Genomic DNA, 13,523 nt, shown 5'->3' with positions numbered 1-13,523 from the left:
TGCTCTACCCAGAGCAGCTGGGGAGGCCGTGCACCTACCTGCTCCCACCCCAGAACTGGCTCCAGGGCTCCAGAGAGCTACAGGAGAACCCAAAGTCAAAGCCAGGCAAGAGAGAAGGAAGGAGCAAAAGGCTTTATTGATAAATATGCAGACGTGTCTGCACACAGGGACCTGCTGCGGGGCCGTGAGCGGGCTGCAGAACCCCCACTGCCGGGGTTACAGCCAGGAGATGGCCCTGTGCAGGCCTCTGCCACGACAGCCCAGCCATCGGCCACCACCTCATCTCTGCCAGCTGTGCTGGGGGCTGGGAGAGGCAGAGGCCGGCCTCGGGCTCCCCACCCCCGGGGCTCACGAGTGGTCCCCTCCCCTCTGGGGGGCTGGCACTGGGCCCAGGGCAGAGTCAGGGGGTAGGGGCAAGGGAGGGAGACAGCAGCTGCTTCAGACCCTGAGCAGAAAACCGGAGTGAGCACAGCCGGCAGCACCAGATGACAGATCTGGGCTCCAGGGGCCTCCGGGCTGGCCCTCGTGGCTTGAACCTGCCGCGGGAGAGAGGCAGGGTGGAGGACCCTGGTTTGCCTTTACTCTGACAAGGTTGGCAAGGCCTGTGTGTGGCAGCACACTGTTTCCTGGGTGCTGGGCACTGGTGGCCCATGGAGTCCCTGGGAAGCAGGGTCCCCTCAGGGCTCGCCCGGCAGCCATACACGGGAGGCTCCCCTGGAGAAAAGAACGGCTCTCAAAGGCAGCGGCAGGGTGGGGGTGACTAGTGCTCCAGCCGGGAGGCCTCTCAGCCCTGCAGAGGCCTTCCCTGGTCTCTCTGCCCAGGGGTCCGTGGGCTCCTCAGTCCTGGGGCAGCGGGGGCTGGTTAATGATGACCTGGATGACAAAATCTTTCTGGATCTTGGTTTCCTGGAGCCGCGTGCGATCCGTGAGCAGCTTTCCAGAGAAGAACCATCGCTGCCAGGATGGCTCGATGCCCTCCTGGGTGTGCAGCTGCCTCTTGAGCTGCCCCACTGTGTCAGGCAGGCTGGCGCTGAGCCTCACGTCCTTGCCCGTGGAGAGGCGTACCTTCAGCGGGAACTCTCGGCGCACACTGGGGGTGGGCTCGGGGGGCTCCAGGCTCTCCTCCTCAGTGTGCTCAAGAAGCAGGTTCACGGGTGGCGACAGGCAGTAGATGGGCAGCTGGTAGCGATTGCCCAGCTCATCGTAGCATTCACAGAGGGTGCCTGCGGGAAAGGCAGGGTGGTCAGAGTCAGCTTGGGGACCAACTGATATGGATTAACTTGTGTCCCCTCCACCAATTTCATGTATTGAAGCCCTAACCCCACCCACCCCAGTGTCACTGTATTTGGAGATAGGGGCCTATATGGGAGTAATTAAGGTTAAATGAGGTCATATAGGTGGGGCCCTGATCCGGTAAGGGTTAGTGCCCTTACAAGAAGAGACACCAGAAAGCTCAAGCTCTCTCTCTTCTCCCACAATGAGGACATAGAGAGAAGGTGGCCATCTACAAGCCAGGAAGAGAGCTCTCACCAAAAACCAAATCAGCTGCCAACTTGATTTTGGGCTTCTCAGACTCCAGAACTAAATTTCTGTTGTTTAATAAGCTACCCAGTCTGCAGTATTTTGCTATAGCAGCCTGAGCAGACTGATACACCTGTCATGGTCATCCCACAGTCCTCAAACCCACCCTACAGGCAGGTCTTCCTGGGACAGCTGGTGGGAGCTCGAGGTAGAGGCAGGAAGACCTGGGCTGACGTTCTGGCTCCACCAGGTACTGGCTCATTCAACCCTAGAAAATTACTTAACTTTTCATTTGTTCATTCAACAACTCCTTCCTGAGCATATGTGCTGGGTGCTGGGGTTACAAGGATGAATGAAATAGCATAGGCCCTGCTTTTCATGACTTATACCCAGTGGGCCTCAACCTTCTTACTTGTACAATGTATTACATGTAGTAATATATTGATATCTACTGTATCTTGAGCACCTACTAAGTGCTGGGACTGGACTAAATGATGTTATGTGTATCTTGTTAAATCCTAACAGCCATCCTATGAGGTTGGTATCACCACTTTATAATTGTTTAGTCACTGAGGCTTTAAATTCAAGACGCTCACGGTCACATAGCTAGGAAAGAGACACTCGGTTAAAACCCAGTCTCTGACTCTATAGAGTTTCCACTGTTGCCCTCTGCTTTACATAGTCCCAGGGGCCATTATGAAATTAAATGAGATAATGCAGTAGAAGCTTCTAGCTCGGTGCCCAGCACATAATAATACTCAACAGAAGGTTGTTACCTGAGATGTGCTGGGATCTCAAAGGGCCCTGAGCAATCTTTAGCTTGCTCTCATCACACTGCCTTGAGGTTTGCTGGTGTCTTTCCACGCCCTCGTTAGGCAAACGGGGACTGTGTCTCATTTTTCTTGGTGTCCCACTCCTGGACCATGTTCATGAGGGCTGCTTGAATGAACAAGCGACTAGCCACACCTGTCACCCACCAGCCTGGATGGAAGCTCCTGACATGGGGCTGGCCACTGGCTCTCCTCCACCCTGACGGCCCCCTCGCTCCGGTGAGCAAAGCCCCCGCCCTGCCCGCTCACCATGAGGCAAGGTGATGCTGGCTCCGTCCAGGATGGCCTGAGCCAGCTCGTGGTCGTTGGCCTCGGCTGCGTAGGCGGCAGCCTTGAGGGCGTCCCAGATCTCCTTGCGGCCCTCGAAGGCGGGCGCTGTGTCCCAGAACTCATCCCTCTTGCTCCGCAGCTGCCCGTCGGTCATTGGGTAGTCGCTCTTCCACTTCAGCCGCTCCTTCTTCAGGGGCTCGTTGCGTCCTGGGCAGGACAGAAGGGAGAAGCTCAGCATCTAGAAAGCCAGGGCTGTGGTCCACCCTCTCCCAGCCCTGCCTCCCTGGCCCTCACTGCAGTGGCTCCTGAGCATTCGGGTCTCCAGGCCCTTTCCTGGAGTCAGAGAAGAGTCTGGAAATTGCACACACCCAACCTGGGGGTGTAAACCACTTCTGTTAGCAAACGCAGCATATACTGCCTTTGTTGTTGTTGCTGCTGCTGTTTAAGTCTTAATTTTACTCTCTTTCTTTGATAATAAAGTAGGACGTGTTCAGTATTTTTAAAATCTGTAAAGAATATAAAAAATTAAAAATCTGAAAAAAATAACTGCCACTGTTTACGGAGCCAGCTTGTGCCAGATCACAGACTAGGCATTTTAGCCTCAAAATGACCCGGCAGATGGGGAAACTAAGACCCAAAGAGCTTGTCATTGGTCTAAAGCCACACAGGTACCAATTTAATGCTGGGCTTTCTGACTCAGAAGGTCACCCTCTGACCACTGTCTGTACCGTGCTGCCATTGGGGAAAACTTACTTAAGAATTCCACCATTCAGAAGTAACCACTGCTGACACTTAGACATATTTCCTTCCAGCTTTCTTTCCCCCATTTTTCTCAGTAGAGTTGGGCTCATATCATACAATTTATTTTTAAAATATTCCTTGTTATAAAGAGGATTTAAAATGTTTTCATGCCAATATACAACTTTCTGTTTATTTCACACTTATATTACTGTCCATGTATATTCCCATGACTAAAACTTATAAACATTTTTAATGTCTTGTTATTAATGTTCCACTATAAAGTTACAAAGAATATTTTTAGAACCATAACCAACCAACCAAAAAATCCCTGCAGCCTCTGAGGAAGAAAAGAATTCTGTTAAATGTCATCATTCTTGTTACCCAGCTCCAAGACAACTCCAGACCTCAGTCAAGATTGAGGGAAGAAGCATCTCTCAAAGGCTTTAGGAAGCTCAGTCACCTCAAAGCTGAAGGCAGAAGGAGCCACAGGAGTGAGGTCTAAAGTACTTGGCTCCCGCTATAGCTCAGATCCCGGGTGAGATGAGGAACTAAAGCTGAGGACTGCCCCCATGGGCTGGGGCAGGAGTGGCGGCTCCTCAGGGGAAGAGAAGGACATTCACTGTCTACCAACTGTGTGAAAGAAAACTGTGTAAGCACTTTATACTTATATATATCATCCCATTTCACCCTTCCAATGGCTTTAGGTGGTAGGTGTTATTATTACTACTTCACAGATGATGGGACAGGCAAAGAGATTAAATGACTTGCCCGAGGTCACACAGTAAGTGACAGAGTGAGAGTTCCACCTCAGGTCAGACTGAATCCACAAACGGCCCTCCTGTGGGTTTGCCGTTACCAGTGCAGACAGAAAACTCTCAAGCCAGACATTTAATCTGAAGTGTTCCTGGGTTAGCCGAAGGAAATGCAAATCCTCTTTGTAGGAAAATAACTTCAAACCAGGCCTCAAAGAATTCCTGAAATGAAGTTCCAAGAAAAATAAATAATAAGGTCATAGTTTTTTTGTTTTTGTTTTTTAATCACAGCATACAAAGAAACAAGGCAAGATGAGTCTGAGCCAGCAAAAACAACAGGCAAAAGAATCAGACTCACAAAGACTTCAGATATGGGATTTATCAGACACAGATTACAAAATAACTGAGTTTAAGAAATGAGAGCCTTGGGCTTCCCTGGTGGCGCAGTGGTTGGGAGTCCGCCTGCCAATGCAGGGGACACGGGTTCGAGCCCTGGTCTGGGAGGATCCCACAGGCCGCGGAGCAACTAGGCCCGTGAGCCACAACTACTGAGCCTGCGCGTCTGGAGCCTGTGCTCCGCAATAAGAGAGGCCGCGATAGTGAGAGGCCCGCGCACCGCAATGAAGAGTGGCCCCTGCTTGCCGCAACTAGAGAAAGCCCTCGCACAGAAACAAAGACCCAACGTAGCCAAAAATAAATAAATAAATATTAAAAAATAATAATAATAATAATCTGCCTGCCAATGCAGGGGACATGGGTTCGAGGCCTGGTCCGGGAAGATCCCACATGCCGTGGAGCAACTAAGCCCGTGCGCCACAACTACTGAGCCTGTGCTCTAGAGCCCACGAGCCACAACTACTGAGCCCGCGTGCTGCAACTCCTGAAGCCCGCGTGCCTAGAGCCCATGCTATGCAACAAGAGAAGCCACCGCAATGAGAAGCCCGCGCACCTCAACGAAGAGTAGCCCCAGTTCACCGCAACCAGAGAAAGCCCGCACGCGGCAATGAAGACCCAACACAGCCAAAAATAAATTTAAAAAAAGAAAAAGAAAAAGAAAAAAAAGCCAGATGGCTCAAAGGCTTAAGTGTGAACGACAGAAAGGAGGCAGAAAGGCAGCACAGAAAATGACAGTATTGTCCACGTGCTTTTTTGAAAAGGTTTGGCCTGGAGGTGTTTCTGCCTGGATCAATCAAGTAGCTCTGCATCATGATTTCTGACCCCCTTTCTCTTTGGTCCTTTAGCATTGATGACTCCCTGACAAGAGCTCTGATCCATCAGGACTCACAGGCATTATGCAGTGACACCCTCGGGACCTCTGGGGTGCGGCATTTCTGCCCCTCCACTCAAGGACCCAGACCTGGTCAGGGCTTTTTAACTTCTTGAGCTGTTTTCTAAAGTTTTCCTTTCTCCTTCCTCTTTGCCAGATGTCACTTCTTACTGGTCTCCATCCAACTGCTGCTCCTATTGGGTAGAGGTCAGGCCCAGCTAATGGGCCACTCCTAATCTGCTGAGAGTTGAGAAAGCCTTGTCAGCACTGTCAAAATTGAGAGCATACGGCTCTAGGAAAGAGGCTTCCTAAAGAAGAAAGAGACTAGGCTTCGGGACATGTGTTGTTCCTGCTCAGATGCCCCACCACCCCCTTACTTAAATGGTCAGGTTTTGGTTCTGTCCCTGACAATCAAGGTTGCTGGACTGGTGACCTCAGGACACCTGACGTGTAACTGTGTATGCATGCATCTCACTCTTTCTTTCATGTGAACACAGCCCCATGGTGTCACATTTCAAAGCTGTCACCTCAGGAGGCCCCCAGTACCTGAGGGATGCTTTGCTCGAATACCTGGCCTTCAGAGTCCCCCCCCCCTCCACATGGAGAACAGCATGCTTTCCTGTCTGCACTGTCAGAGACACACTTCTCACCCCAGGATGGACACGATGCCGGAGAGCCTCCCCAAGTATTAACTGCATCTCCATCACCCAAGACACAAGGGCTTAAAAGTTCTTCGCCCTGCACGCTGGTCCTTTCAGGATGAAAATATGAGAAAATATTAGAATGGGGTGGGGGTGGGGGTGGGAAGGGGGACGGTTGATGTAAGAAAAGGGCAGCAGGAGCCCAGCCGTCTCAGCTGTCACTGCACCTCTTCGCCAGCAGGGGGCAGGCGCAGCACCTCTGGGCCAGGGGCTGGCTCCTTTCACAGGGAGTCAAACACAGCATAAAAATATCCAGCAAAGTTCCCCAGGGCCAAGGCAAGCATGCAAAAGAGACATGCCAAAATGTCCAGATCCCTACGCACTAATGCTTACAATTTTAGGCACAGATATAGACAAAACAGAAAAGGAAGTTTTTACTCCAAACATAAAAAAAAGCAAATTGATGATGAGTATTTTAAATTTCATTTACTTAAAAAAAAGTGATGTTTTATAGTTAGTTGAGTCAAAAAATATTGGGCAGTGGAAGGGGTGTGAACACTTTTATATGCTGTACAGATTGCTACAAACTTTCTGGAGGGTATTTGCTATGATACCAAAAAACTTAAAAGTGTGCATCCCTTTGGCTCACCGATTTGGTTTCTAAGAAAGTATTCTGAGAAAATAATCACAAGCGTGTGGGGAAAGTTCATCTACAAAGCTATTTAGCTCAGCCAGGTTTTCTAGAAATAAACAAACGCACAGGAGAAAGGCTACATTAACATCTGTGCATCCCTAGCAGCCATTCTGTGATGGGGCAGAAGGAGGCTGAGTAACATGGGGAAATGTCCATTATACAGTGAAAAAAAAGGTTAGAGAACAGCCAGTGCACTGTGCTCCAGTTTTTATTTCTAAAAAACGTATGTAATATTATATATATTAAAAAGACTGGAAGGATTTACACCAAGATGTTAACAGTGGTTATATCTGATTGGCAGTTACCAATGATTTTATTTTGCTTTTATTTTCCACGTTTCCAACAATAAGCATTAATTACTTTAGTAATAAGAATAATACAATGAAAGTTGTTGACAAGTAAAAAGGGTACATAAAGTTCTGAGGAGCAATCACAGAAAAGGAGGAAGAGTCTGGGGAGCTGAGGGGTGGGGTTTGAGGGTGGTGGTGAACTGAGAGCCCAAGGCCCACAGCCTCTAGGATTTCAGTTGCTGGCAGCTCTGGGTGACTCTGTTCAGGGCCAGGCAGGCTCTGTTGGTTTCAGCAGCAGCAGTAGCAGCATCTAGTGGCCTCTACTTATGTCTCCACCTGTCCTAGATAAGCTCCAGGTCAAAAACAGAGAAACAGAAATGGTCCTTATCCCCAGTGAAGTTGACAAAAGAGAGATTTGAAAAACAAAATAAAAGATCAAGGTACACACCTGTATGGGGAGGGACAAAACGCCCATGACAATCATGGGTCTCTGTGATTGTGGTGGGAAGGGAACTGAGCAGAGAATGTATGTTTCTGAGTAGACGCAAAAGCTGGGGTCTTGAGGGTTGCCTGAAACACCACTTGTGTTAGGACCTGCTGAGGTGCTGGTTAAAAAGGCAGCTTTGGACTTCCCTGGTAGAGCAGTGGTTAAGAATCCGCCTGCCAATGCAGGGGAAATGGGTTCGATCCCTGGTCCGGGAAGATCCCACGTGCCGCGGAGCAACTAAGCCTGTGCGCCGCAACTACTGAGCCTGCGCTCTAGAGCCCACGAGCCACAACTACTGAGCCCATGTGCTGCAACTACTGAAGCCCGTGCGCTCTAGGGCCCGTGTGCCGCAACTACTGAGCCTGCATGCCACAACTACTGAAGCCCATGCGCCTAGAGCCCGTGCTCCGCAACAAGAGATGCCACCGCAATGAGAAGCCTGTGTACCACAATGAAGAGTAGCCCCCGCTTGCTGCAACTAGAGAAAGCCTGCGTGCAGCAACAAAGACCCAACGCAGCCAAAAAAAACCAAAAAACAAAAACAGAAAGGCAGCTTCCCAGGGCCCACCTCAGACCCACTGAGCCTGAGTTGCAGGGCTAGGCTGGAGTACGTACTCGATTCTGACTGAAGAACGCCACTTGTGAGCACAGCAAACTAAGTGGAAATGGCCCGCTCATCCACATGTTAACATCAGCTAGTTCAATGGATTGCCTCCAAAGTTGCTGCTGAGAGCAGATTCGGAGGGTAAAGGGGGAAGAGAGCGAGAGGGCACGATGTCTGGGCTGGGGGAGGATAATGATGGTGGACGCTGTGGTTTGGCCTGGATAATGAATGCTGTCTGGCAATACCACCCCCAAGGGACGGTGGTGAAAGGAGAGTGAGAGAGAGAACACTAAAGATCCTTTCCAATTTTTATAGAGCTGGGGTGCATCTATGAGCGTGTGTGCATATGTGTGTGATTCACACTGCTTAACTCAGAATAACTACACAAGAGGGGATTCTCAAGAACGCACGAAAGGACAGCGGGCCTGGCTGCTTCCCTCTGAATATCCCTGGCCCAGTGCAGGTCCTCAGCAAGTGTCTGCTGAGTTGAAAATGGAACTGACAAATGCACAGTGAACGGTGTGGGAGCATGGTGGAGGAATCACAGCTGAGAGCAGCAGTGGGCAGGCAGGGGAAAGCGGGAGAAGGGTCTGCCGTGAGGGAAAAGTCAGGCAGTCCCTTTGCTTGTTGATCTCAGACCCCAAGAGATCCTTATTGTGGCACATCTGAGTCACTGGGAAGTGACACCAAGTCTGAGACCAGCCAAGGGAACCAGAGATTTCCCAGGAGAGTCAGTCCACCCAAGCCAGGAGACGGCCCTATTTATACCTGTGGCAATCCCCAAGCTCTATTTCCACACTCGGTTACCAAGTTGCATACCCAGGTCCCTGCTCCAGGGATGGGGCCAGCCATGTTCTCCCCAGAAGTACTGATTATGTGACAAGCCTGGGCTTGCTCTGGCTGGTGGGAGAGATGAGGCTTCAGGCAGAAGAAGGGACAAGGGCCTCCCCATCCCAACAGCCTGGGCTGCAATGGCCCTTTGACCAGGATGCAGACTCCAATCTCTCCTCCCCTCCCCTTCCGCTCTGGCAGTCACAGCTGGGCTGCAGGGGGCTGGAGAGATGCGGCTGAAGTATGGCACCTGGCAGAGGGGATAAGAGATTCAAGAGAACAGCAGGCCCAGAAAAGGATCAGCCCAGCCAAGGAGGGTGCAGGCAGGGGAAGCAGTGCCCAGGTAATCCCTTCAGGAAGCACAGTATTTATAGTTAGACTTAGCCCAGGATGACCCTCAGAGCCTGGGTAACCTTCGAAAGGAAAGTGCTGGCCCAGCTCTGCTCAGCTGGGGCCTCCCCACCTGGCCTCTTTACAGCCTGGGCCCATCTTCCCCATTCATTCCCTCGGGCCCAGCTCTAGGGTTCAGGGAGGGAAAGGGGTGGAGTCAGTTGCTAAGTGACAGCCCAGGTTTCCTAAACTGCATCCCTTCCTAGGGCACTTTGGGTCCCAGGGGTCCTGGGCAGGGTTGAAGGACTCGAGGCTCCTCTGGGAGCCCTGAACTCAGCTCTGTGATGGCGTCCAGCCTGGGGCAACTGCAGTTCCCTGAAATGGTCCAGTTTGTCCCCCTGAGGCTGGGACCACCTCCAGTTCATCACTCGCATCCTGGGGACAGGCCCCAGTCTGGCACACAGCAGGTCTCAACCACCGTTTGCCCAATGAATGAGTGAATGAAGTGAACGAGCCATCTGGGGAAAGTGGGAGGAGCTGGAGAGGGCAGAGGCCAGATCAGAGACGGGGAGCAGAAGAAATCTGCTGGAAGAAATCCCAGCAAGGGAGAGAGGCAAAAGACAGGGGGTGGCAGAAGTGGCAGTCCAGGACGGACAAAACCAGTTCCGGAGGTGTACAGTGAGTGAGGAAACCTGCCGGAGAATGAGGGCCTGGGTGTCAGAAACCACGCCCAGGGAGGGCCTGGAAGCTTCGTGGCAACGGGAGAGACGAAAGTGCAGCCAAGAAAAATAACCCTACCCAGAGCCCCCCTGCTTGGGCGGCTGTGAGTGTGGACAAGGGGGCACACAGAACCGTGGAGACAGTGTGTGCTTTCACTGTGCTTGCACACAACGCACACATTTACTGGGGCGGACTCGGCGGAGCAGGCCTTTTATCTGCTCTCTGCTCTGTGCCCCCAGCCCGGGGCCCCCGGCTGAGAGGCCAGGCAGGGCGAAAGGTGGCATCCCAGGCTGGGCTCTGACCAACTCTCCTGGTTAACCCAAGCTGACTTCCCCCAGCCGTCCCCCATGTCCCATTTCCTGAGGGAAAACTGGAAAACTGGCCTTTCTGATCTCTACAAACAGAACCCCCAAATCCCCAGGGCCTACTCTGGGATCCAGCCTGCTATACAATCAACAGCTCCTTTTCTGGGGCTGGCTGGGAAAGAATGATGTATTTCATAAGCAGAGTTATAAAACATCAGGTGTTTGGGAAATGACAGTGATTCTTCTTGTTTTAAGTTCATATGAATTTAAAAAAAACCCAAAAACCCAGCCTGTTCCTTTCTTGTAGTGAATATATTCCCATCTTCTTCATGTGCTGATTTTTGTTTCCAGGTGTAACAAAGTCCTGGCCTGAATGTGAACAGTTCCAGGACTACCAGCTCTAGAAAGAACCTAGATTACAGATTACTATGACTTGAGACACATTAGCATAGGCTCTCTCTCCAATCTGGCTACTCACTTATGCATGGGCTTCAGAGATGGATGGGTTGGGCGTGGGGGCTGCTTTGGCTACTGACCACCTGTGTGAGTGCAGGGGCCCAACTCATCATTCCAAGCCTCAGTGTTCCCATCTGTAAAGAGGACGTAACTCCCACCTCATGGGACTGCTGTAAGGATTACAGAGACCACTCTAGCCAGTACTTAAAAGACGGCAGCTATTATAATTAGTGATCAAGCCAAGTCAATCGTGCTCATTATCATTACGCAATTAACAGAATGAAAGTTTACCATCTTTTTTTCCTTTTCCATAAAGTTGCTGTGATTTTGAAAACTGTGAAAACCCCTGCTGTAGTGAACTCTTGATCTCTACCTCCCCCAGTGCAGTAGGATGCAGGGGTTAAATGAGGTTAAGTTTGACAGGGACAAAGAGCGGGCTTGATGGTTGCCCGCTTCCCTGTTCGGCTGCACAGCGTAGGGTCAGCACTTTTCCTGGGCCAGAAGAGTGAGGATGGCGGCTAATAAGTAAAACAGGAACTCCCCAGAGGTTGCTAGAAAGGTCTCCGCTATCTAGCCAGCTCCCCTTGCTACCTCAGGACTCTAGGGAGGAGAGACAGATCATCTCTACCACTGCTTTCTACAGCCCTGCTGTCAAGGAGGGCCCCCGCAGGGAGGATCCAGACCAGCACCAACTTGGCAGCCAGGTGCCTACAGGCCTGACTTCTGACACCGAAGACTCTGTCCCCCTGGGTGTCAAGTGCCACCTGTGCTTCACTCAGACATGCGTCACTTCATCAGGGCAGGTCCCCAAGAGCATGGCAGAATCCTGAAGCCAGGAGTGACCTTAAAGTCATTTACTCTAGCCCCTTCATTTTACAGATGAGGAAACCGAGGCTCTGAGAAGTGATGTGACCTGTCCCAAAACCCACAGCTTTTGCCCGTGTGTGTGTCGGGGTGGGGCGATGGTAAATTGTTTCTATCAAACCACTCCACTGCCAGTGAAAGCTCAATTATAACTAGAACATTAAAACGATAGGCCTTTGACCCGAAGATGATGAATACACCAACAGGAAAAGCAGTAAGCAGAACACGCTTCAGGAGCAAGAGTGGAAGAGTTACAAGTCAGTCTGTTCCCACTAGGAAAGAACGAAATCTAAGAGCGGGGACTGCCCAGGACTCCAGGGCCTGACTGTGCATCCAGGTCTCCTGTGGCCTAGACAGAAACAGAGACCCAGGCACTAGCCCAAGACTCTACTTCCGCATGGCTGGTTTGGGGCTCAGCGATGGAGACCAACCTCCCACCTGTATGACACTCCTGCAGGGGGCAATTCAGCCTCTGTGGGCACTTCTGGAGACACTCACTATGCCAGGAGAAAACCTATCCCATTGTTGGATGGATCAAATGGTTAGAAAGTTAAGTGTTATAGTCACCCTTCACTGAGCACTAACTATGTAGCAGGCAGTAGGACAGAGAAACACAGAGACCAAAGGTCCAGATTTTGGAGTCAGACAGACCAGGGTTTTAACATCAGCCCCATCATAAATTAGCTAAGTGACCTTGGGTAAATGTCTTAAGCTTTCTAGTCTCCTCTTCTGAGAAGCAGGGAGTTAGTAACGGCCCACTTCTTAGGGAGGTTGGGAGGATTGAAAATCTACACATATATATTACATTAGCTAATAGGATCAAGAAGATTATATATAATAAATCAACTCACCTAACACCCCACACCCTATGTGCAGTCTCCCTAGCACCATAGCTCTTGTTTCCTCAACCTGAAGACAGACAGACAGACACACACACACACACACACACACCCCAGCACCGTACTTGCTACAGAGGAGGCACTATTATTGTCACTGAAATTGTTTTTGCCATTATTAAGATTATTATTTTGACCTGGAATCCACTGGCTCTGCTCTCTGGAATGACGCAGAACAAGTCACCACGACTGTCACAGGGTGACATCTTGCTCTTCTCCAGACTGAAGATCCCTGTTCCCTCTACTGTTACTCCAGCTTCTTTACCATCCCGTCCACCCTCCTCTCAACTAACCAACTCACCTAACAGCCCACGTGAGATCTGCCCAGTACCAAGCCTCCCTGGGCTCTGGCTTCCTCTGCCTGAGCGCCAGCCCCTCTGCCTCCACAGCAAACACGACAGCGAGTCTGCCCAGCACTGCTGGGGCTAGAAAAGACCCCACAACTCTTCCCCTGGCTGTGCCTCTATACTCTCTCTGGCCTGGTGTTAATTTACAGTCCACACCTTGTCTTTCTTTCTGGCCTGTCTTAAGTGGGTGAACTTGGAGTGAGAAGGCCTGAGTCTGTTTCCATCGCGGCCTGTGCCAGGTGACCTGGGGCATGGCCCTTCACTCTCCAAACACATCTGCCCAATTCTGTGTACCTCAGGGACGCTGAAATACTCCAGGGAGCTTCTGTGAGAAGTGCCTTGGTCAAGTGTGAGGTGTACACAGATGCCTGACATCCCTGAGATCTGGAACCCCACCTTTTTTAGGCTCACCCACTTCTTCACATGCCACAGCTCAGAGCCTGCAACATTCTGTTTGTGGATCAACAGAGGACTCCTCGCCTGAGCACGTTCATTCTCCTCCAAAGCCAGGCTCGGGCCTTGCAGGCAGCTAGCTGTGCCTGACTCATTCTTTCCCCTTCTTCCTCCACAGCCCGTGAATCACTGGCCCTGTCAGGCCAGCATCCTCCTTGTTTCCTTCCCATGCTTTGCCTGGTCCTGACCTCCATCCATCAGGATGCAGGCCAGAAGCCTCCTCC

The 13,523-nt window shown here is 51.0% G+C and overlaps 1 protein-coding gene across 2 annotated transcripts in view; it reads right to left on the bottom strand.

Annotated features, from left to right (window-relative positions):
- Positions 1–117: 117 nt before the first annotated feature.
- Positions 118–13,523, bottom strand: part of UBTD1 (ubiquitin domain containing 1) — a 51,044-nt gene continuing 37,638 nt past the window's right edge. For both annotated transcript variants that reach the window (XM_068548308.1, XM_068548307.1), the window contains 2 exons: positions 2,601–2,828; positions 118–1,223 (listed from right to left, as the gene is read on the bottom strand). In XM_068548308.1, the coding sequence (XP_068404409.1) occupies positions 838–1,223; positions 2,601–2,775 (561 nt within the window). In that variant the 5' untranslated portion in view covers positions 2,776–2,828 and the 3' untranslated portion in view covers positions 118–837. The remainder of the gene's footprint in view (positions 1,224–2,600; positions 2,829–13,523) is intronic.

The sequence above is a fragment of the Eschrichtius robustus genome, chromosome 7 (assembly GCF_028021215.1).
Source record: "Eschrichtius robustus isolate mEscRob2 chromosome 7, mEscRob2.pri, whole genome shotgun sequence".
Lineage (NCBI taxonomy): Eukaryota > Metazoa > Chordata > Mammalia > Artiodactyla > Eschrichtiidae > Eschrichtius > Eschrichtius robustus.
This window is presented reverse-complemented; position numbering and strand designations above follow the sequence as displayed.